This window comes from Eptesicus fuscus, chromosome 16 (assembly GCF_027574615.1).
Source record: "Eptesicus fuscus isolate TK198812 chromosome 16, DD_ASM_mEF_20220401, whole genome shotgun sequence".
NCBI lineage: Eukaryota > Metazoa > Chordata > Mammalia > Chiroptera > Vespertilionidae > Eptesicus > Eptesicus fuscus.
Genome location: NC_072488.1, coordinates 12,888,735 through 12,913,336, shown reverse-complemented (window position 1 = coordinate 12,913,336; position 24,602 = coordinate 12,888,735). Strand labels below are relative to the sequence as shown.

The window sequence follows — 24,602 nt, the reverse complement described above, 5'->3', positions numbered from 1 at the left end:
CATGAAGATGAGACAGTCACTTCTGAGATCTGCAGGAGTGATTTTTACGGAGCGGAGTTGCCTCATGACTGCCTGAGGACAGTGCAACGCAGGTAAGGCACACCTCATTTTCAATAATAATAGTGATACCGATAATAATAATGGCTAACGCATATTGAATACATACTGTGCCAAGAGTCTTCTGGGTATTAACCTGTTCACGTCTCTTTAGCTATTCTAGAAGTTGTATTATCATTATCCCCATTTTATAGGTGAAAAAACTGAGGCTCAGTGTGGTGATTTTCTCAAGGTCACATGGATGTAAAGGGTAGGAGTTAGGACTTGAACTCTAGTCTGTCTGGTCTGAACCTGAGCTCTTAATTCCTGGTTAAACTGCCTCTGTCCAGCCTGTAGCTCTGGTCTGGGCTTTTAGTCCAGGGAGATAAGATGATAATAGTGTGGATAGCTCAGTCTAGACTCAGCACCACCGATGAGACAGAGCAGCAGAGGAGGCAGCGCGCTGGAGAGGTGGCAGGACAAGGTGACCTTGAACCTGTCTAACCCACAGTCAGTGACTTGGCCATCAGATTTGAAAACGAACCTGGCAAATGCCTGCTCTGAACCTTTAGCTTTAATTGTCTGAAAACCCTGCCGTGATTGGCAGCAAGAGGCTCCTGGGTGAGCTGCTCTGAAATGGAATGAAAACACTGAACCCCACGTGGCCCGGGGACTGGAGAAAGTGGGAGCCAGCAGATGCGTCAGCAGCTGAAAATAGCACGCCTGACACCGGCTGTGTTAATAGGCGTGTGTCATCCAGCAGCCGCCCTCCTGCTCTCAGCACCCTCAGGCCTCCTGGGGGGACCTGCGCAGTCTGGGCCCCCAGGTGAGGTTTGGCATGGATCTTCAGGGGACCAGCCAAGTACCCCTTCATTTCAACGAGCAAATCTGGCCCTTGTGAATTATTCATTCTGCCATTCAGCCAACAGCCGCTGTGCTAGCAGTGACTCAGACATAGAGTTCAGGGCTGTGGGGGAGAGGCACATGAATAATTACCATGTGATATGCTTGGGGGAGGGGGGTACAGAGCTGGGGGAAGTAGGGGGATGGGCAGAGCCACCATGACCTCAGCTGATGGTCCAGAGGAGGCCTTGTGCTTGGGTTAGAAGGACATCTTGTTCCGGAGGGCCACGCAGACGTGTGATACCAGAGAGGGCACCCCCTCTGTTTGGCTTCCTAGGACCAGGGCGTCTGTTCTCCGGGGAAGACTCTGTCCTCTGGACCCTCTTGGTTCTGATTTGAGCACCTGCTCTTCCATCGAGTGACAACAGCCCTACATTTGTGAGCACCCAGCCCGGAGCACCATGCCAGACAGAGGCTCGCTCTGTCCTAGAGATGGGCCCCTGGGAGGGGGGAGCTCCACATACACTGAAAAGTAAGCTCTCGAAGAGCCCGGCGAGCCTGGCCCACACAGGCCCCCCCATGCCTCACACTCAACGCTTCCCTCCCTGGCGGATGGAGGGTGTCCTGAGCTGCCATGACAGCAGAAGCGTGTTGGGTTGCAAATGCATATTCCAAGGGTAGCTGAGCTCTCTACTGGGGTCCTAAGAGTCTCCTCCGTTAGACCTTGTCAGGCCAGAAAATGGGGCGGTGCTGGCACTCCTCACACTCTGCCCTCGGCTTTCCTAACTCATCAGAGTAACTTTCTGCTCAGGGTGCTATGGCCCTTTCAGGAGCAGGAGCGGGAGCTTACCTGAGGATCAGCCGTGGGCAGTGGACTTTCCTCTCATTGTACAGCTCCCTCAGGCTGATGATCTGCAGCGTCTTTACCAGGTTTACAAACGCCCGAGGGACCTGAGCAAAGGCAAGACCAGTCCCTGAGAGGCTGGAGGCTGGGCAGTCCCCCTGTTGGCTGCCAGGTCCATGGCCTTCCATGTGGCCCCATCCACTTCCTGCATCCCCGCCTCTCCCTCCTCCTCCCCATCGACACCCATGTGTTCAGGCTGCTGGGACCAGGACAGACAGCCTGGTCGTGCTGGTCTCCGGGAAAAGGCACCTCGGCCAGAAGCCAGAGCCGCCTCCAGGCTGGTCTGAGGCCCGAGGAGAACTGTGGTTGAGCTGCTCAGAGGCCCCGTGACCCAACCCCGGTACCTCAGCGTGGAGGATGTCCAGAGCCTTCCCGATGTTGTCCGTGAAGTTCTGGGGGGAATAGTGGGCCTGCAGGAAGAGCAAACATCTCAGACCATTCGTCACCCAATCTCTACGCAGACCAGGGCGGCTTCTTCTCTCGGGTCCCCTCCTTCCTATAGTTCAGCCAGAATGGGCAACACTGAAGCATAGGTTTGCGTTGGGGCCCCCAGCCTTCATACCAACCCTACAGCCCTCAGGCTTATCATGGCTGGGATCCCTTTCTCCTGCACGGGAAGCACCCTTTCTCCTGCATGGAGTGATGGAAAGCTCTGGATCCACGTCCTATCAACTCGATGCAGGGCCTTAGCTAAAGCACAGCCCATCTCTGGGTCCCTTTAAAATGGGGTGTTGGAGAGAGGACCTCTAAGAGATCCTGCAGCTTGAGCATCCTCTGGTCCTCTGCCTTGACCTCTTCTGCTTAGGCAGGGGTGGGGCAGGTCCGGTCCATATAAGGCCCGAGAAACCATTTGGTCTGGCCCTGCCAAGGCATTAGGGGTGAATTAATTAAATATTTGACCAAATATAGCAGGCCAGTTTTTATTTCTGCTCCGGGACAAGGCTCGGGACCCGGCTGTCCATTCCGCCGCCATTTTTCTCCACTCAGGCCAATTTTTAAGTTGCTAATGTTGTATGGCCTGCCAATGATGTTCTAAATATCCAGATGGCTCTTGGCAGAGAAAAGGTTCCCCACCCGGCCTCACGGGCCGGGGAACCCACAGCCCAACCAAATCACTCGAGGAGATAATGGAGGGCAAGAGGGCCCTGTGGACCCCTCTCCCAAGCATAAACTACTGGAGTGGTTATTTCTCTTGATTTCGATGTGGTCCTTACACTTTTCTAAAGCAGTGGCATCCTTTCTGAATGAAGTCTAACCAAAAGCCTTGCTCTACCAAACTAATCAAAGTTGCGGCGAAGTGGTGGAGGGCCCATGATGCCACCTCCCCACCGGCCCCAGAGCCCCAGGGCTCCGCCGGGGGCCCCTTACATCATAGCTTGAAAACCCCAGACCCCGGTGACTTTGATGCCAGGAAAGGAGGGGCCTGGGGAGCAGGGTCGCCCCTTCGGGCCACAGCAAGACTCACCGCTTCCTAAATTTTGCTCAGCGGGGCCCTTTTCTGCCTGACAAATGTCCTAGCCTTCAGTGCCAGCTGGGAAGTCTCCTATTCCGTGTAAACTCTGACACTCCTCCCACCCCCACGCCAAATTCCCAAGTTCCCAGGGCAATTCTGCCTTCAGTGTATCACCAGACCCACACATGGGGTTTTCTCATCGTGTTATGGTGAATTGTCTGTGTCTTCCTCCCCTGACGGTGGGAGTTTCTTGAGGACAGAGCCTGTGTTTTCACTCGTCTGCTTAGCTCCTAGTACCGTGCCTGGCATATAATACGTGCCCGGCAAACGATACTAGAAATAAAATTTTAAAAAAGTCCTGTTTATCAGAAAACACTGTAAACAAAGCTAAATGGAAGGCAACAAATAGGCAACGCATTTGAAAAAGGGTTAGTATACTTGACATAAGGGGTTTTTGTAAATCAATAAGAAAGATAAGTGCCTTAATAGATAATGGCCAAAGGGCATAATGTAGAATTTATCAAAAGGAGAGATTCAAACAAAGGAAATAAAAATGTATTCCCACCTAGAAAGTAAATAAATGCAAAATTTGAAAATTATACAATTTTTTTCATTGATCAGATGAGCAGTTCTTAAATAACATACAATGCCAGTTGGAATGGGGAGAAATAGGCATAATTGGTATAAACATTCTGGGAGTCACTTGGAAATATGTACACAAAGCTTTAAAAAATGTGCAGAGTCACCCCAAAATGAGATAGATGGACAGATATGTGTTAATGTAGCACAATATTAACAACCGTAAAGTCTCTGTGGTGGGTGTATGGGCACTTACTGCACCAGTCTTTCAGCTTCTCAATACGTTTGGAAATTTTCATAATAAAACATGGGGGGAAATACACATATCTTTTTGCTTAGAGAGCTTACTACTCAGAATATATACCAGGAAATAGTTGTGGATGTACATAAAGGTGGTTGTTTATCCTGGTGTTATTTATAATAGGCCTAATCAGAAGTAAGGTAAGCTAAGTACCCAATTATGGCCAATCTATATTATGGGCTACTATATAGCAACTAAGAATTAAACATTGATATAGGAATATCTTCCCAACGTGTTGCTATTGAAAAAAAAGCAGGTTACCAAACAATATTTTCAGGTTGATACCAGTTTCAGAAAATAAGAAAGCATTTTCTCCATAGTTACAGAAAATGCTAGACACATATCAAAATGTTAACAACGGCATTTCTGGATGTTGTAAATATGGTACAGAGAACATTATTTTCTCTGTACTTTGATATGTTTTCTGTGTGTTATTACTTGCACAATAAAAACAACAAACCTACTTAAAATAAAGTCAGCTGAACTGAGTGCAGAAGAGGCTTGCCCAGCATAGGCAGACATTACCAGGTAGATTTGGGCTTAACACAAAGAAACACCGTAAAGCAATTTACACCGACTCAGAATACTAGTTAGGGCTACCTTACAAGTTAAAAAGCTGCCCATCGCTGGAAATGTTCAACAACTGGATTCTGCGAAAGGCATTTTTGTTGTGGGTGGAGACCGGTCAGGATGGCTTGTGGGGTATCTTCCAGCTCAGAGAATCTGGGATTCCAGGAAGAAGCACCGAGCCCACAGGGCAGCCGCCTGGCTCCTGGGTTTCCCATCAGCCCAGAATGACTGGGCTCTGAACTTTGCCCAAGTGCCTGCATTAGGAAATCAACTTTCCCATACAAGTGACAGCACGAAGGCGGGGAAGCGGGGCAGCTCAGCCTCGGAGAAAGGAGCGGACTTACGAAGAGATGCCAGGTTTTGGGAGCACTGGAATGTTATCTTGGTTTCTAGAATAATAGGATCAGGCTTCCTCCACAGAAACCTAATCAGGATTGATCTCATCGGCAGCACTGCTCGTCCTAGAGGTAAATGCCCTCTCCGTCTTGGGGTTATTCTCAGATTGGATCCATGCCAGACCACAAGCCCCAAGTCCCAACCCAACAGCACTGCTCCAGGCACCTGGGATGGAAATCTGTCTCTGGGGGCTGCGGGGGGGAGGGGATGGTGATCTTGAGTTAAGGGCCTGGGACCTACCGGATCATTGCAGAAATCACAGAGGTCATTGCCTCCTATAAACAGGGTTATAATCTTCCAATCTTCCTGAAAATTTATCTTCTGGAATGAATAGAAAACAAACAAGTAAATGCCTTACCCCAGAGTCAAATTAAGGAAAATGCAAAGTGCTGAACACTGTCAGGGGTGGGTCCTCACACACCACAGGGTTTAGAGGCCACTGACGTTTCCTGTTCTTTGGTTTTGGGGTCCTGAGGTCATAGGTCACAGGTCGTAGGTGCTAAATCATTGTTTTTTTGTTTTTTTTTTCAAAAAGTGGACTTTCTGGACTTCCGCATGGCCCTGTCCTCCCCGTAAGCTGACTCTGTCTCCATGGATTTCTCCCGCCCAATCCCTGTTCTGGTGAGTCTGACCTCAAGTGGCCCCAGGTGGCTCCTCCCCGAGACTTACCGTGTCATTCTTCATCAGGCCCACCAGCCTCCTGGCCTGAACAGGTAAATCCCTGCGGGCAGACCCAGGAAGAAGTCATGTGAGGAGCTGGGACTGTGAAGCTGGGCTGGGAGGGGACTTAGCAGAGGACAGGGATAAAATAAACAGCAGGAAAGTTGGACTGAAGACCATGCCTGTCTCAGAGCTGGGGTGGGGGTGGGGCATCATGTCTACGGATGAGCAGAACACTCCACGGGTGAGGCAGCGACTGCTGGTGGACTTGTTTCCTGATTGGCGATTGGATTACACACCTTCTCTCCCCAGCCAAGCTCACTCAGGGCAAACGGAGGCTGCATGTGAGTGTTTGGTGTCATGCATGGCTCTTGCCGTGACCTCAGCCTCAAAGGGCCCTCACCCTCAAGGTGACAGAGCTGAGCCAGACACACCTGGGTTTGACATTTAGTTACCTCTTGCTAACTGTGGGAATGTGATTTATGTACCTAGTTAAAAAAAAAAAAAACAACAAAAAAACAACCAAAAACCTGCAAACATGGAGATAAATCCCCAATCTTAGAGGGTCATTGGGAGCAGTAAGTGAGATGGTCAAAGCCGCCCCGTGGAGGAAGAGCCCTTACGAGCGCCAGGCACATGGGTTTGAGTGCTGGTCCCACCACTGGCCAGCTCGGAGACCCTGGCTAGTACTTACCCAGGCCCACCCTCAGTTCTTTCCTTTGTAAGACAGGGATGGTAAGCATACCTTCTTCACAGAGTCGCTGGGCAGATTAAATACGGTGCCCATAAAGAACTCAGAACAGCACATGGTGAGCGTCCATATTATAAAGAATCCACTGAAATATTTGTACCATCACCCTCACCATTATCACCAACAAAGTCCCTGGCACAGTGCCTAGCAGGAAACATGAGCTGTCTTCCTCCTCCTCTCAGCTACTAGCCCAACTGGCCTGGTCTTAGTCACTATCGACTAGGTACCAGTCAGCCTGGGTAGGAATTCTGGGTAAGCCACGCAACCTCTTTGAGGCCCGATTTCCGCATCTGTACGTCTGAAGTTATCAGATGTGGGGCCAGAGTTTGGGGTGATTCATTGACCTCTCTGAGCCTCAATATCATCATTAAGAAAACATGGGTATCTGACCCTCTGCTTTGTTCAACTCACAGTTACTGTGCGGAACACAAGGAATAACAGAAACAGAGGCACTGTGTAACTTGTGCTCTGCTGTACGGGTATAAGGGGTGATTATCAAACCCGGGGTAACCTTGCAAGGCACAAAGCCACCAGGCCATGTCCTCAAGTTGATGCATCTGTCCAGGCCACTTGGCCTCTTTGTGCTCCCATTTCTGTGATACGGGGATAATAATCTCTAACTCTTCCCTGCAACTCAGGATATGCTTGGACAAATGGATTACTTGCACGAAAGAGCTTCAAGGCCTCTGGGAAAGTGGGGAAGAAATCACACTCCGTTCGGGTTACTCGTGTGGCTAAGGTTTCATTCTAGGGTGCCTTCCTGACATGGGCATGTAAAGTGCAAAGCCCGAAAAGCATGTCTGAGGAAGGGACGGAGAAGAGGGCGTGAAAGATTAATAAAATAATGAAAACGGAATCTTACAGAGAACCCTCCTCCGGTCACTGTCTTATGTGGACATGAGATTCACAGAGGAGGAAAGGAATTTGCTCAAAACATATACCTGGCATCAGGGTCAACTGTGAGGAGCTCCTGGGGTGGAGTTGGAGGCAGGGTAGCAGCTTTCTGTGTCCCACAGCAAGGGATACCCCAAGAGAGCCCATCTCGTCCAGTCTTTGACCCTTAGACCCTCTGACCCTCCCCCTGGACCAGCCTCCCCGGCTGTCATATACCCCAGGCTAGGCCACGCCCCCAACTAGGTCCCCAGAAGACCTTGCTTAACCCCCGGGCTCCCCTGCTCACTCGGCTCGGGCTCCGGCCACAGCCTGGTTTAGGAAGGCTCCGGGGCTGTTTTCTTTCCCAGTGCCAACGGAAAAGCCCCTCAGGGAAGGGTTGAATTCCCGGAGGATGTCTGGAAACACAAGGAAGAGACATGCTCAGGAGACCCTCAAGCAATGTTCAAATTCCTCTAATAAGCGCCAGTGGTATTCAGGGCCACGCAGAGGCTGGGCAGCACACCCAGCTACTTAATGAATGATTGTTGAATACATGTGAGTCTGAGTAGTGCTTCTCTCATGCATTCTCCTCCCCTCCCCCAAATATATAACTTTATTAGGATAATTCACACACCATTTTAAAGTATACAGTTCAATAGCTTTCGTATAGTCATACAGTTGTGCATCCATTACCACAATCAACCTTAGACCATTTTCATCACCCCAAAGTGAAACCCTGTACCCATCACCCCAAAGTGAAACCCTCCATTCCCTCCAGTCACTCTCCATTCCCTCCAACCCATGGCGGCCATTAATCTATTTTCTGTATATAAATGTCCTTAGTCTGGACATTTCATATAAAAGGAATCATACAATACAATAGGTCTTTTGGGCTGGCTTCTTTCATTTAGTATAATGTTTCCAATGTTCGCCCATGATACAGCAGGTGTCAACACTTCGTTCCTTTCTATGGCCAAATAATATCCCATTGTACAGATAGGCCGCATTTTACTTGTTCATTCATCAGCTGAAGGATACCTGGATATTTCCACCTTTTTGGCTATTACAAATAATGCAGCTGTAAACATTTATGTACAAGTTTTGCCTAATTTTTCTTGGGTATGTACTTAGGAGTAGAATTGCTGGATATCTGTTTAATCTTTTGAAAAACTTACAGAGCTTTTTCCAATGACGTTGTACCATCTTATGTTCCATTTGCATCTTATGAGGGTTTCAATTTCTGCACATCCTCACTAATACTTATTATTATTTGCTGTATTTTTATTATAGCCATTCTAGTGGATGTGAAATGGTGTGGTTTGATTTGCATTGACAGTCACTGATATCAAGTATCTTTTCAGTTGCGTATTAGCCACTTGTATATCTTTTTTTGAGAAATGTTGATTCAAATCCTTTGCCCATTTAAAAAAAATTGTGATAAAATAAACATAAAATGTACCATCTTAACCATTTTAAGTGTACAGTTCAATAATATTAAAAACGTCCATAGTGTTGCTTTTGCCCGTTTTTAATTGGGTTGTCTTTTCATTGCCAAGTTATAAGACTTCTTTATATTTTCTAGACACAGTTTCTTATCAAATGTATAACTTGCAAATATTTTTTCCCACTCTTTGGGTTGTCTTTTACTTTCTTTGGGCTTTTTCCTTTGAAACACAAACGTGTTTAATTTTTGTCCAATATATTTATTTTTTATTTTTTGTCACTTGTGCTTTTGGTGCCATACCTAAAAAGGCGTTGTTTAAACTAGAGTATGAAGACTTGCTCCTCTATCTTCCTCTAAGAGTTAGTTTTAGCTCTTACAGTTAGGTCTGTATTTCATTTTGAGTTGATTTTTGTGTATGGTGTGAGGTAGGGGGTCTAACTTCATCCTTTGCATGTATCTATCCAGTTGTCCCAGTACCATTTATTGAAAGGACTATTTTTCCCCCATGGGCTAAGTGTGTAAGGAGAGTCCACCTGAGGGGTGACACAGTCTCATTCCTTTGTAAGTCACTTTGGTGAAAGCTTTTGGGCCTGTTGATTTTCAATTATGTTATCCATGATCACAGCGTGGGAATCAGAGAGCCCAGCAAGCTATTGTATAGGCTGGGCCAGCTCATAGCCAGTCAATCACACTTACAAAAGCAACCCAAACCATCGCCTAGCATTAGGGAGGTCATTTATAGCTCTCGTGTGTAGATCTAGAAATACAGAAGACAGGGAGTCCTTGTGCCATAGAACTGTACCTACTTACATTCAACAGGATTTATAAATAGCAGAAACAGATAACAAACGTGAAGCACAATCAGCTCTGCCTATGTGGAGATGAAGCAATCCCTATCACCAAATTCTTAGTGATTTAGAGCTCAAATAACTTCCTAGCTTCTAAAGATAGATTACAAAGGGCTATATTACAAGAAGAGTAAATGAGAACGGGACCGATGGAATTCCTCTCAGGGATCATTATTAGCTATAGATTTTAAGGGGGAAAATTCATTTTTAACCTTTATTGCAGGTATCTCTAAGAACAAGCACGGTGATGTGCACACCCAAAGGGGAATAAAAAGATGAATAAGACAAGGTTTTCAGAGAATCTAGTCAGGCTTTAACACATCATTGCAAGCAGGTTGTGGGTGAAATAATTTAAAGGAAACTTCAAGCTCCAAATGCGACTGTGTTCGCATAGCCTGAGCGAGGTAACCTCTTTATTACCGCTGCGGCGCGCGTTTCCTAAAGCGGCACCCGGGAATTCGATGTCTGCCTGTGGTGCCCAATGCAGCCCAAGCCTCTGCTCCTTTGATAGGCATAGCAGAGATGGGTTTCCTTTCCTTCTTTCTTGAATCAATTCTTAATAATGACTTGCACTAAGATTTGGCCCGAGGTCTCTTTTTCTCTCGTGTTCTCTTCCTTGGACAAATGCGATTTCTCAAAAGAAAAGAAAAACCACCTCCCAGCTTTTATCACTCTCCAGAAGCAAAGCAGGGCGACCACATGGGCGAAGCAGCGCCCCCTGCCGAATGCGGCTGCCTCCTGCCGCCCGGCCCCCTGCTAAGCCCGCGGCCGCCACCAGGGGGCGCGGAAGACACGCGCAGGGTGACTGCAAGCCCGCCCTAAACCCCCGAGGGAGCGAGTACTCACTGGCCAGGGTGCTGATGCTGCTGACGTTCCCATCTCCGCCCACGCTGTGTTGTGGGAATACAAAAAGAAAACGAAGGTTGGAAAAGCCAGCGACGCCAGAACACCCCAGACGTTACCAAGACAGACCTTTCACCTGTTGAGAAACACCCTGGGGGCTTGGAGCCTGTCTTTCATTTATGATTTCAGTAAAAAAACCTTGAAAAACAAACCAGAATACAGCAACGCCTCTCCCCTCTCCCCCACAAACCTGAGCATCTAAACAAGAAACGGTCACGGCTGACTCTGTAGATTGTAACTTTGAATGTTGACACTGGGGCAGGGATCCAAGTGGACCCCCTTCTCCCCAACTCCCGTCCTGCCCCACTGGCCACTGGCTGGGCATTGCAATTATTTCTGAGAACACAGTGAAAAGGTTTGCCCTCCACGTTCCCTTCCCCTTGGGCTTGGGCAAACCCGTTTTTCCGAGGGCGTCTGACTCTAGAGAGCCACCCGCTTCCAAGCACTTCTAAAATTCTGGGGAAATAAACGTTTCTAGGCAGGAAAACACGCAGCATTCCAGAGTTTATTGGATTCCCTGCTTTCCATGGTCCTTCTTTCTCTGCCAATACGCCTGGGAACATTTAAAAGGCTCTCCAAGTGGGTGGGGTTTAACGAGCGACGATGCCAGGGATGCTACACCAGCTGGTGCCAGGGAGGCCAGATTCCAGGCTGAGGAACCCCCAGACCTGTGCTCTCCTGGGTCCAAGGCACAGAGGTCAGGCCCTGCTCGTCGGATGTGATAACAGCCAGGGCAGGAACAAGCCTGCAGGAAGCAAGGGGCAATCGGGGGGAGCCGCCATGCGAGGTGTCAACAAGCATCTACTTCTTGCCCTTTTACCACCTGGCTGTGTGATCTCGGACAGGTAACTTGTCTTCTCTGAGCTTTGCTTCCTCATCTGTCCACCGAAAGCCCCTTCATAAGGATGCCAGCTACCATTTAGACCTACTTCGTGCCAGGCACCGTGCTGGGGAGCTTCAGTTCTCTCTAATCCTCGCGACAGTGCTCACGCAGTATTGTTATCCCCGCATCAAAGATGAGGAGACGAGCTCAGAGAGGTGGAGTAACTTGCCCAAAGTTGCACAGAGCTGGGCAGCCAGGGTTCCAGAGACGCTCTGGTTCCAGAGACCGCTGCCTCCTTCTGGGATTCGTTCCCACAGGGAGACATGGAGGCTAGAGAAGCTCTTCCACCCCAAACGTTTACGTAGTGTCTCCCCCAGACTCCTCCTGGTCCCAGGCCCCGCTTTGGGAAATGCAGTGGTTTGGGAAAGCTGATGAATACTTTCCTCGAATTAAACCCAGAAGTTTCTCATGAAAAGTACGAGGTGGCTCATCCCTCTGCTGGAGGGATGGTGTTCTACGCTGCCCAGGGGTCCTCCCGGCCCTGCCCGGAGGGGTCTCCAGGGCCGGCCACGCCCTCACTCACCTCCAGGACAGGCCTCGGTACTGCGTCAAGACGTCCAACACGTCCCCAGGCTTGGCCCCGGCCCCGTTGCCTGCCTGAAGGGAGCAACAAGGCGATGAGTTTCCCTGTCCGCTGGCCGGAGGCCCGCACCTTGCTCTGCCCGGGACGCCTGGGAGCTCTCTCGAACCCAGAGTCCGGACGGCTCCTGCCTCAGAGCCGAGCGGTAGCTCCTGCTGGGACCCCGGCCGTCCACCGCTCGCTCGGCGCACCCCGAGCAGCCCTGCCCGGACCAAGCAGGTGCCCTCGTCTAGCCAGGTGCTCGAGGATGAGGCCGCATGTCCATTTTCCAAAGGACACATGCCGGGGGCCTGTTTTCTTCATTTTAAAAAAGTCGTGAAATCTGGCGTAAAGGAAGCATATCACAGTTCTTCTATATCGCGGTGCCTCACCCAGACGGCTGAAAAGGTGGCCATCCTGTGAAAGGCCGTGTGCCTACCCCTCGGCCGACGAAAAGACCAGGGTCTTTTACAACCACCATCGGGACCCTCTCTGCAGGCGGACGTCCCTCGCCTAAAGCTGCTATTTCTGAGCAAGGCCATGCCCAAGGGCACACGGAAGGCTCCCCAGCAGCATGGGGAGGAGGGCGGGTTTCCAGGAGAGCCCCCCGCCTCCACCCCCCCCCCTCCGAGTGATCCCTGCTCTGGTGCCCAATTCCTCTGCCACTGCAGGTATGTCACCCTCAGTGCGGCCTCCCCAGGGAATCCTGAACAGGCTGGGATTCCTGGTGACTCCTTATTCCCAGAGCATCTTCAAGGAGCCACAGGGGGTGGTGGTGGAGGGGGCAGGTGACATCAGGCCACACCTGGCCGGTGGAGGTGGGGTCAGCAGTGCTGAGAACCAGCCTGCCTGTCCTTCCTGAGGGCTATTAGCCACAAGCCACTGGGGTGAAGGGCCACTGAGGGGTCAGGAGGAGCTGGCTGCAGTACCGGGATGGGGTCCGGCCCGGCCCAGGACTCACAAGCCGAGTGGCCGGGGTCACTGACGGCCTCACCCAGCGTTGCTGTCTTCATCGGTTGAGTTTAAGGAGAGTTGGACTTCAGGGGATTTTGTGGAAGAGATCGAGTGAGATAATATCACTGGGAACGGGCCACAGACAGGGAAGGTGCCCGCTGGCCTTTGGGGAACACTCGGCTGGACCAGCCGCTGGCCGTGCGGTAATGAGCCGCTATCGAATGGAAGCTTCTGTTGGGGAACCTCTGGGACCCCCCATGCAGGCTCTTGGAGAACCTGCGCTGGCTTTTCAGGGATAGCTCTTTGTAGGGCCTGGGTGTCACGGGGAGAGTCTGCAGAGAGGGGCCTCTCTCCCACTGACCCGTTTCCTCACCCCCAGGCCCCCCATCAGCACTGCTCCTGTCTCATCATCTCTCTGCCCCTCCCTCAGCTTTGCCACATGGACAGACAAAGCCCCAGGTCTCTGAGGGACGGCTACTCTGCGGGTGGGGCACCTGGTCCAGTTCTGCTGAGCAACCTGGGCTGGGTCACTTCCGCCCCAGATGCTCCCTCTGGGATCCCCCCACTTCCTGCTCTCTCCTCCGTCCCAGTGTAGGGAGAAGAATGGTGAGTGCAGAGTGCAGAGTGCAGGTGGGAAAACCAGGTGGGCAAGGAACGCCGGGTTCCAGGGAGCGCGGGGATGTAGAGGGACTGGCGATCGGGACCCGAGATGGCAACACTGAAGAGCCAGGAGTGAGGCTTTCTCTCCCCGTCGCCCCATGACCCCAGGCCAGGCCCTTCCTGCTCCTTCCCCTTCCCTCCACAGTCAGGGTAACTCACCGTGAGGGAGTCGCCCAGGGCTGCGATCACCTTGATGTCCGCGGGCTTCAGCCTGTGAACTGAGAACCAAGTGGGAGTGAATGGGAGATCGGGGTTCCTGTCTCCCAGGAAAGTGGGGCGCAAGTCTGTTTTCTACAGCAGTTCAGCTTGGACAGAGATAGTCAGAGCCCGCCCTTGCCAGGAGGGTTGGCAACAGCAGGTGCGCCTGACTGCCGGGTCCTCCCCGGGGCACCTGGACACAGGGCTCGGGGCTGGAGGTGGCCCAGCTTGCAGGGGGGCGTCTGCTGGCTTTTGAGGAAACCTGAGGCCACAGGTGAGCATCATCCTCAGGGCACGAAGTGGCCCCGGACATGGGGACGAGGGAAGGAGCTCTGGTGGACTCACGGCCAACACGGAATCTATTCTAGGATCTGGTCATATTCGGGGTAAAGTCTCCTCCTATCATTCTGCTAAAACTATTAGCTCAGCTTCTCTACAGTGAAGAGGGGAAATGCTTTCATACCACTATTTTCTAAAATCAAGGTGAGATTCTTATAAAATCAACCATGTTAGAGTCAACAATTCAGCGGCATTTAGTGCTACTTTCACAGTGTTGCTCAACAATCACCTCTATCGAGTTCCAAAACATTTTACCCTCAAAGGAGACCTGTGCCCATTAGCAGTCACTCCCTCCTCCAGCTCCTGGCAACCACTAACCTGCTTCCTGTCTCTGGATTTGCCTCTTCTGGACATTTCCTACAAATGGCATCATGCGATATGTGGCCATGTGTGTCTGGTTCTCCCACTTTGCATAATGTTTTCAGCGTTTGCCCATGTTATAGCATGTGTCAGTGCTTCATTCCTTTTCACGGCTGAATAATATTTTATTGCATGGACATACCATATTTTGTTTGTCCATCCGTCCATCATTTGAAGGACATTTGGGTTTGTTTTTACCTTCTGTTGATTGTAAACAGTGCTGCTATGAACATGCATGTACAAGTGTCTATTTGAAAGCCTGTTTTCCATTATTTTGGATGTATATCTAGGAGTGGAATTGGTGGGTTATATGATAATACCATGTTTAGTTTTTTGAGGATCCACCAAACTGGTTTCTACAGCCTGACTCTATGTTTTATCTCTTGAGTTGCACATACTGTGCTGTGGCTAAGCCGCTATCTACTCACATCACAGACATATTCAACACCAAGCCGTGGCTGGGTGCCCTGGGACTACACAGTGATCAGAAAAGTTAGGTGGCCTCAAGAACCTCACAGGCTAAGGAAGAAATGGAAAAAAGCCATAGTTATAATAACTGATAGGGTGGTAAACACTCTGAGACATATGAAGTGGTAGGAAGTGCTGGAGCCGAGGGAGGATTGACCCCTAGGGTGTGATGGGTGGTTCTGAGCAGCCTTCATGGAGAAGGTGGTGTTTGAGCTAAGCCTCAGGACATTATGAGATGAGATTGAGGGAGAGCCAGGCAGGTGATGGAAAGCATAAAGGATGGATGTGGTATGGTATGGGTAGCATGTGATGCCTATGAAGAACAGATAGTTGTACGTTTTGGTTAAGTGATGGGTATGGAAGACTAACAAAAATAATGTTGAAAAGTAGATTAGGGCCACAGGCCTTTTATGTTTGGTAAACATGAATTTTGCTATACAGAGTTCATATGGAAAGTATGATAATTAATAAGTAATAATACAAGAATAAATTCTGTGTTTTGCACACTCACACCTATAGACCTATTTTTGCCCCACCCTGTATACAGAGTAACTTGCATGGGTATACCTGCACTATATTTATCTACCCCTTCACCTTATACACATAGGAATGCGAGTCCAAATGCATGTTGGGGACCATACCTAAGATTCTCTCTGCCATATGTAGCTCTGTCCTCTCAAATCACAAGCTCACCTCCTCCTAGCCCCAATATCTCCTGTTCCCTTAGAGTGCCTTGTTCCACAGTCACGCTGATGTTGCCATAGCTCCACATTCCTCTTAGATGTGCCTCTCTCGTCTCTAGTGGTGCAAGCCCGAGCTACATTGTCAAATAGCCTTCAGGCCTTCGGAGAAGTCTAACAACATTTGTACCAGGGAGGGGCCCACTCCCTGAGGGAAGAAGCCCATCATTTCAGCAGCCATTGCTTAAAATGAATGAACAGAAACGTGTGTGCAAGGAGGCTTTCTCAACAGCTCTTCTTCGGCAGGTCACTTTATAAACACACAGTGACACCCAGATAAGAGATGCTTTTGACACAGCTGGACTACCTAGAGCCCACTTCACTCATCAACATCCCAATCGTGGCTGTGTCATTATACCTGTGGAGGAAGCCGCATTAACACTTGGTATACCCATGTCTTGTTTCCTTCCATGGAGACATCTTGTCTACCTGACGTCCGTGCTGTCTGCAGATGGGGAACTGCTACTCCCCCTGAGGAATTGCTCTCATGGGAAAAGTACAAGTCCCTGCCTCTTCCCACAACAGCATGCAAACTAACACATACACCGTTGTGAATGCAGAATGTATAGGTTCATGATCCTCAAATGTGAGCACGCATCAACCATCTGGAGAGCTTGTTAAAACACAGATGGTTGGTCCCCACCCTGAGTCTCTGATTTAGTAGGTCTGCGGTGTGCCCAAGGATATGTGGTTAGAAGAACAATATCAAATCACAAAGCCAGCTGCACACATTAGCACACATTAATGGGGCTGAGCCTAAGAACTTCCAAACGACCTCTTCTCAAAGAAATCAGAAGGTTGATTTTAACTCCTGTTGATGAGAGTTAATCACCATATTCTTGTTGCCGTAATGTGTAATACAGTGAATTCTGTGAACACTCTAAAGTGAAAAGGTTAGGGGAAACCTTTGGGGTGACACATGTGGAAGAAATGGATATATTTGCATCAAAATCACATTATAATTTGATCAAGAGGCAGCTGAAACCGACCATTCCTGTCTCCAAAATTTATAGCAGACAGAAAATACACATACACATGCATGCATACATATATGTGTGTATATACACGTGTAGACAGATTAATTTATGTGTGATAGGGGAAGGGGTTTCTCCTGTTGGTAATCCTAAAGGATTTCCTGTAAGAGATAAGAAACCAAATGAGCCAAGTCTAGATGGGAGGAGTTTGACTTATCTGGGATTTTATTAAGATAGAGTCCAACACTTATCATTGGTTTAATATCTGTAGACCTTGATTTGAGCTTTGTTAATAGCATCATGTATGACAAAGACACAGCCTGGAAACACAGCAAGCACTTTAGCAATTGCTCTCCTTGGGAAAAGAACTATTTAGAGATAAGATTATGTTTGTGTGGGCTGATTAGCTAAGCATTATCTGGTACAAACTGTGCAGCACCTTGGAAGGAATTGATAAACACACCATTAACTCATCAAGATTTCTTCAGAGGGGACCTCTTATCAGAAGGCCATCAGAATGATGAGGAAATACGATGAACAGCAAGGAAAGGGTAGGCAAGAGCAGAGAATTGGGGGAACTACCCTCTTTACATGAAGAGTTACACCCAGGAGAAAGGCTTGGCACTTTGGAGTTTTGTCTTGTGAAATCCAACAACGTAACCAAGTGGGGCCATTTCAGAAACAGAAACTATCTCTTAATTGTTAGCTAGGGCTGCCCAACCCATAAGCTCTCTGATTTTAGGGACTTATGTAAAGACTACTTCAATGGTGGTAAACTGCTGGAACAAGAGGGGGGGTCTTTGTTTTCTGCCTTTGAAGTGCTTCAGTGTGAGTTTATACAAAACATGTGCCTCGCACAGAGGAGCTCAAGAAAAGTGTTAAGGTCAATGCCAGGCTAAGTAAGGGGCTCTGTGTCAGGGATCGGACAGCTCTCCAAGCCTAAAATGATGGAAACTACAGGGAAGAGAAACACTTGTTCACCCAGATGTCTTGGGGTGAGTTTGAACTTGCCTAGCAGGCTGGTCCCACCTAGGCACCAGCAGGCTGTTACTCCCTATGGGGCATCATGACTTCCTGGTCACAGGCTGGATTAAGTTGCAAGACCCACAGCAGCGGGTGGCTAAACAAACAGCTTCAGGGTCTCCACTGGACATTAAAGTGCTGGTCCACAGTGAAGTGAAAGCCTTAGGGACCACTCAGGGGCATTTTTCACATCAGCTTTTGAGTACAGGCAGTCCTCGGGTCACGTTATGTCGCCATCTCCCATTTATTTATATATATATATAGATATATATATATATAAAAAGTTCCGTCATTTCGACATATGTACATATGTGCTATATGTTTTTTATTATTTATTTACCACAAGTAAAGGTCAGGAATTGTTATCTCTCTTTTAAATTCTTTTTACTGTCTCACTTCATTACTGCTGTGTATGTGCTCCATGTGAGTGACGTCGGTGCTTAAGTAGGTGGGTTCTGACTTACGGCGAAACGTTACGTAGGAACGGATCTCCGACGTAACCTGAGGACCTACTGTAGCTCATTTTAGCCAAATGGGTAAAATAAATAATATCAGGGACTCAGAAAGGAATGGCTTAAGTGAATGAACGGTTCTGAATCATACTGTTGGTGACAGTGGCATATAATGAGCTTTGTGGATCCCCATTTTCAAATACACTAAGTTTTTTTTTAAATTTTATTTTTATTGATTTCAGAGAGGAAGGGAGAGGGAGGGAGAGAGAGAAACAATCAATGATGAGAGGGAATCACTGAAGGGCCGCCTCCTGCACGCCCCACACTGGGGATCAAGCCCACAACCCGGGCATGTGCCCTGACCGGGAATCGAACCGTGACCTCCTGGTTCATAGGTTGTCACTCAACCACCGATCCATGCCAGCCGGGCCAAATACTCTAAGTTTCCTCTCTGCACAGAATTCGCAGCTTGACTTTAACTTCAAAAGACAGCCAATGAGCCCTGTCCCTCTGTTTCCTTATCATTGCCACTCTTTCGTTTGCAAAATGCGCCTCCTTTTCTCAACCGGAAAACCTTAAGTCAGCTACCAGGCCCCAACACCTGTTCTCTCAGTTATGCCAACTATGTTAGGGACAGGGCCGTGGAATAATGTAAAATGATGTGTTTATGAAGTTGTGAAGCCCACAGGAGATAGTGCCTAGCAAACTGCACATGTGAACGGACTGAGGGAAAAATCAGAGGCTTGCATCCATCCATTCATTTATCCATCCACCCGTTGGCTACCAAATTCCAATTGGTTATAAAAATTAACATCAACCCTATACATCTCACCCAAAGCCCATAGATCAGTGGAAGAGGTTTATCACCTGGGAGCTCCCATGCAATGAGGGGGAGGCTGCCAGAGCTCTGGCTGGCCTGTGGATAAAAGCAGTATCCTATTTGGAACCATCACTTTTGGTTAGCTAGGTGCTATCTCTGGGTTGGGTTGAAAGAAAAAACAGAAAAGGGGCTAAAAAACATTTCTGGAAATAACTCTGAAGGCAAAACAGTTATTTTATAAGAAAAGTGGTTCGAACGGGAGATACTTTGGTCTAGTTCCGTGGTCGGCAAACTGCGGCTCGCGAGCCACATGCAGCTCTTTGGCCCCTTGAGTGTGGCTCTTCCACAAAATTCCACGGCCTGGGTGAGTCTATTTTGAAGAAGTGGTGTTAGAAGAAGTTTAAGTTTAAAAAATTTGGCTCTCAAAAGAAATTTCAATCGTTGTACTGTTGATATTTGGCTCTGTTGACTAATGAGTTTGCCGACCACTGGTCTAGTTGGTTTGAAGGTCTTTTTCCACTCTGAGAAGTTGATGATTTGCTGAATTAGAAATACTCAATAATTCAGACTAGTTCAGCAAACATGTATGGGTCCTTACCAGGTGCTGAGTCATTGGGGATATAAAGATAAGATAACCTGTTATAAGTATGTATCAGATGCCTTCATCTTGATTAGAAATTGCAAACGTGATCTCTAGAAAAGTGAACGACCTCACCAGAAAGATGATAATTATCAAGGGAAAATAATAATGTGGCCCTGTGCTAAGTCCATTTGCCTACTCCATTTTAAGTCACACACGTGCTTAAAATGTCCAGTCATAGGTCATGCACCGCAATGAAGTGTGTTTTTCATTATGGTCCAGTTAGCGGTGGTCATTTGCCTAAATAACACTTTGCAGGTGGGACTCAGACATGAGGCCCAGTACTGATCTGTGAGCACTGCCCCATGCCTCTTCCCCGCTGCCTGGGGAGTGTTTCTGCCCCATGCCCGCTTGGTTAGAGCAAGCCAACCTAAATCTGCCCATCTGCTTATCTAAACAGCCCCTATCACCAGCGTGTCTCAGATCTCAAGGTCCTGAGATGTCTGGCACTTACATGTTCAAGTGCCAATGAACACCAATCTCCGGGGTCAGAGCATGAGGAGGAGGTTCAGATTTTATGTGGCTTTTAGATGCTGAGATATGCACTCATGGATTGGTTGGTTATCACTGTCATGACAGGAGCACAATCTAGGCAGATTGCAAAACACTTTGTAGATCATTCTTGCAGAGTGATAAGATTAATGAGAGGACAGATAGCATTTCACTGTAAGGACTATGGCTATTAAAACATGGATACTCCTCCTCTCCTCTTCTCTCTCTATACATAGACACATAAATATATACATGCACCTTTGAGGTTTTGCTATAGGAGGGCCTATATATGAAGCTAATAACTTATTTCTGCTGCTAAAAATCCTGCTAATAAACTAACCAAGAGGAGTGGGTTGTCACCAACTGTGTGTGGGGAAGTCAAAGACTAAAAGCAAGTGAGAGAGAGAGAGAGAGAGAGAGAGAGAGAGAGAGAGAGAATGTAACTCAACCACCTATTCCCTTATTCTGCATTATAGAACAAGAGCCAGTTATACACCAAAGTTTGGGGGAGATTTGGCTTAATTAGAGTGCATAGGGCTGAGACTTGTGTGGGAGGTAGGCGAACAGCCAGGGCATTTATTTGTTCTACTAACACTCAGCAAAAGGAGGCAACCTGACTACAAAGATTTACATCCCTGAGAGATTCCTGCTAGACACTGCGGCCTCTCCAGATTTAATTGTCTACCCTGCAGGGCACGCAGGAGGCACTCAACAAGCATCTCAACAATGAATGAACACGTGAACAAGTCAATGAACCAATGAGTCACCCTGCAGGACCCCATCTCACTGCTGCAGAAATGTTCCTGGGCGGATGCTTGGAGTTGCCTGGGTCACCATATACCCCTCCAACCCCCTACCTGTGAGTTCCCATGGTCACACACACAGCCATCACTCCCAGACTGGCAGGCCTGGAGCAGAAGGCTCAGCCCTTAGGCAGCCCCTCTGTGGCAAGGTCTCTGCCTAGAACATTCCATGACTTTCATTTTCACATCCAACAACATTTTGGAAATATCAGCAGCAAAAATAGCACATTTTTAAGACAGCTTTCCTGTTCTGTGTGGGGTTTGAGTGTGTGTCCTGCACGTCGCTCTGACAGGGAGTGTGAGAGGCCTGGTTACTTCTCTTTCTGCCTCCAGGTAGATTTGCTTTTTGGAGAGCAAATCACCTCATCAAGGCTCGATGGGAGGGACAATGACATGAGCTCTCTCTTTGTGGAATATGGCCCGGCACGCGGTTAATGCTTAATAAATGCTTTCTGACTGTATCATATCACATCACATCAGAACATATCATATCTTATCACATCACATCATATCTTATTTCAGTTTAAGAATAATCAAACACAGGCATGAACTTACAAATATACAGGCATACTTCACAGATATTGCGAGTTTGGGTCCAGGCCACCACAATAAAGGGAGTGTCGCAATAAAGTGAGTCATCATCTCTTTTGCTGGTGGAGGGTATTGCCTTCAATTTGTGACAAATGCAACATCTGTGAAGCGCAATAAAACAAGGAGTGCCTGCACACGCAGAGCTATTGCTACGGTCCTTGAAAAACCTCCCGGGTGTACCTCAGGTTGTGTGCAAAGCCCTTGTCACCCTACGGGTGCTCTTACTCTGATGAGTCCAGGCCTCACACGAGCTTACAGATCACTTGATTCAAGTGTGTACCTGAGGTGGGAATCTTGTCGGAGGGATCCATGGCAGGGCACCTGATTTCCGTTTCATCTCTCACCTGAAATGAGACAGAGAAATAGGAGAAATGGGACACATTGAAATTGGGTGAGGAGCGGGGTCTCTAAAGTTGGAAAATATTACTTAATATAACAACCCAACCATCTTTTAAGATTTCTTCCTCTCATGGTGCCCACAACATCCTCTCCGAATGCTTCCAAACCTGTCCCCGCTTCTCTGGTCCCTCTACCTCAGCCTATGTCCAGGCCTGTTTCTCCTTGCCTGGACCACTGCAGTATTCATAGCATCACCACCTCAGGCCCCTGGCTTCCTTCCCAGCTTCTTGGGGGGGCTCTCTCTCTCAACATAATACAATCAGGCCACTCCCCTGCCCAAATTCTCAGAGAAAACAGGGCTTTTTTAAAAGTCTGTTTTGGGTATTGCTATAGCCCCAAAGCTGAGAACAGTACACAGTAGATGCTCATAAATATTTGTTGATTGAATAGTAAATACATTTCTACTCTGTATTAATATCAACATAAAGTCCATCCTTCTTAGCATGGCCTACGCAGTCCCCAGTCATTCAAAACCCTAAGAATTGACCCAACGCTCTGGACTCTCCATGCCTCCAACTCTTTGCCCAAGCTCTTACCTCTGCTCTCCCTTTTCCTTTCCTTCCCTCCATTTCCCCACATTCCCAATCTGCCTGGTTCAACCTCAGTCATCCTTCAGGGCTGAGGTCGTGGGGACTCCCCTGGAAGTCTTCTTCACTTCTCTCCTGCCTCAGTTAGTTGCTCCCTGAAAGCTCCACGGAAACTTTGATGACAGAACGTCTTCCCTTGTGCAATAGTCCTGCTTGGCTCCACTAGACTGAGTTCCTTAGGACCAGCAAGTATTTTATTGATGTTTTTGCCTCCCATGCCTGGTATCCACCCTTCCGCCCACCCACCCATTTAGTCATTCAACAAATAATGATTAGGTACCTACTCTGAGTCCCTGCCCTCACCGACCTTGAGTCCTAGAGGCATAGAGCAGGTAGGTAATCAATAACTGTAACCTGCAGGAATGTATCACTCCCTATCATCAGATGAAAGCAATGGCAGCAAGTACACGGAACTCGTAGCATGCCGATCCTATCACACATGCTTTATACTTATTATTTGTTATGATTTCAAAACAACTCCAGGAGGTAGGGCTATGACTTTCACCACTTCCCATATCAAAATAAACAAGGCACAGAGAACTTCACTACCCTGTCCAGTGACACAGAGCCTGCAAGTGGAAAAGCCTGGATTGGAACCCAGAGCCAGTTCTCTGCCCTCAGATTGTCCTCATTGCTGTGGTGACAGTTAGAAGGTGCGGGACGAGTTGATGCGCAAGAGAGTCTTCCACACTGTGTTCCTCAGGCTTTATAGAGCAGGCCCCGGCCATCAGCACTGCCTCCTCCACCAGGAGTAACCCTCTCCCTCTTTTATACAGTAAGGAGGCAGGGATGGCGCGAGGCCGAATTTGATGTAACCCGTATCAGTCCCCAGTCCCCAGAGAAGGTGTACATCAGCCTGCAAGTGTCCCGGCTCCTCAGAGCAGTGCAGGTGCCCTATCTAATCTGACAGAGAGGATCAGAGTCACGAGATAAGCAATAAGCAGGACATGAGTAAGTGTGAGGTGGCCCTTGAGGTAGGAGCCAATGTCAGAGGCCTTTTGGTCTCCACACTGTTTGGTTGCAGATTTTGCTATATTTCTCTGCCTTTCCTGTTGATTTTCTCTTCTGATGAAGGCCTCAGATGAATTTAAACTGATGAACAAAATAGAAACAGAGGCATGGATACAGGGAACAGACTGGCAGCTGGCAGAGGGAGGGGGTTGGGGGACTGGATGAAAGAAGGTGAAGAGATTAAGCAAACACACACACACATATATATCACACAGACATAGACAACAGTGTGGGAATAGCCAGAGGGAAAGGAGGTAGGGGCAGGTGGAGGTGGCCAAGGAGGGGGAAATGGGCCCGGAGAGAGACTCTGCTTGGGGTGATGGGCAGACCACACAGTGTGAAGATGTTAAGTTGTACACTGGAACGCTGAAACCTGCATGGTTTTGTGAACCAATGTCACTCCAACAAACAAACAAACAAACAAACAAACAAACAAACTAAAAAGAAACTGCAGAACTGTTATTCTCTTATTTGCATTTTCTTAACCCTCAGAGATTGGGCTTCCAGGCTAGTCCTCAGTCTTTGGCTCAAATAAACGCTCATAAAAGCTTCCTGTTAAAAACAAAGGGGCTTGTCCTAGACTGGGGAAGGGCCTGAAGAGCCTTGTGTTACAGCAGGACAGATAGGCGCAGGCAGTGCGGACACCCAACACCCCCCCCCCCCCCGCCCCCCCGCCAGGGAGCTGCGGGATGCTGTCTGCCAGGCTGCTCTCGAGGTGGAGACGGAGGGGAGACCTCCTTCAAGCACCATGGAGACAGCCACACCCCTGATCCGTCACCCACCCAGCCTGCCCTTGGGGTTCCAGGACGTTTCCACAGGCTCAGCCAGCCGTACGGCCCCTGGTTCATTTGCATGAGTGTCAACCACAGAAAACCTCTCCATACCTCAGGGTTCTCATGGGGCTTTGGCGACCCGGACAGGTAGTTGCTGTTTGTATAGGTGAACAGATACGGCTTTTTCTGCAGAGAAAAGTAATGCATTGTAAGCAGGACTCAGAAATCTGCACCCTTTAACCATCAGGCTGTTTCACCCGGCACTGCCTTTGGCCAGCTTGGAGCCTTCACACCATCACTTCAATGAAAGCCATT

General features: G+C 48.5%; 1 protein-coding gene across 1 annotated transcript in view; it reads right to left on the bottom strand.

Annotated features, from left to right (window-relative positions):
• Positions 1 to 24,602, bottom strand: part of PLB1 (phospholipase B1) — a 113,631-nt gene that overhangs the window by 51,157 nt on the left and 37,872 nt on the right. The window contains exons 16-25 of the mRNA XM_028140189.2: positions 24,399 to 24,473; positions 21,798 to 21,861; positions 13,777 to 13,835; positions 11,968 to 12,041; positions 10,505 to 10,548; positions 7,674 to 7,782; positions 5,752 to 5,803; positions 5,323 to 5,403; positions 2,128 to 2,193; positions 1,730 to 1,830 (exon numbers count right to left, since the gene is read on the bottom strand). Of these exons, the coding sequence (XP_027995990.2) occupies positions 1,730 to 1,830; positions 2,128 to 2,193; positions 5,323 to 5,403; positions 5,752 to 5,803; positions 7,674 to 7,782; positions 10,505 to 10,548; positions 11,968 to 12,041; positions 13,777 to 13,835; positions 21,798 to 21,861; positions 24,399 to 24,473 (725 nt within the window). The remainder of the gene's footprint in view (positions 1 to 1,729; positions 1,831 to 2,127; positions 2,194 to 5,322; positions 5,404 to 5,751; positions 5,804 to 7,673; positions 7,783 to 10,504; positions 10,549 to 11,967; positions 12,042 to 13,776; positions 13,836 to 21,797; positions 21,862 to 24,398; positions 24,474 to 24,602) is intronic.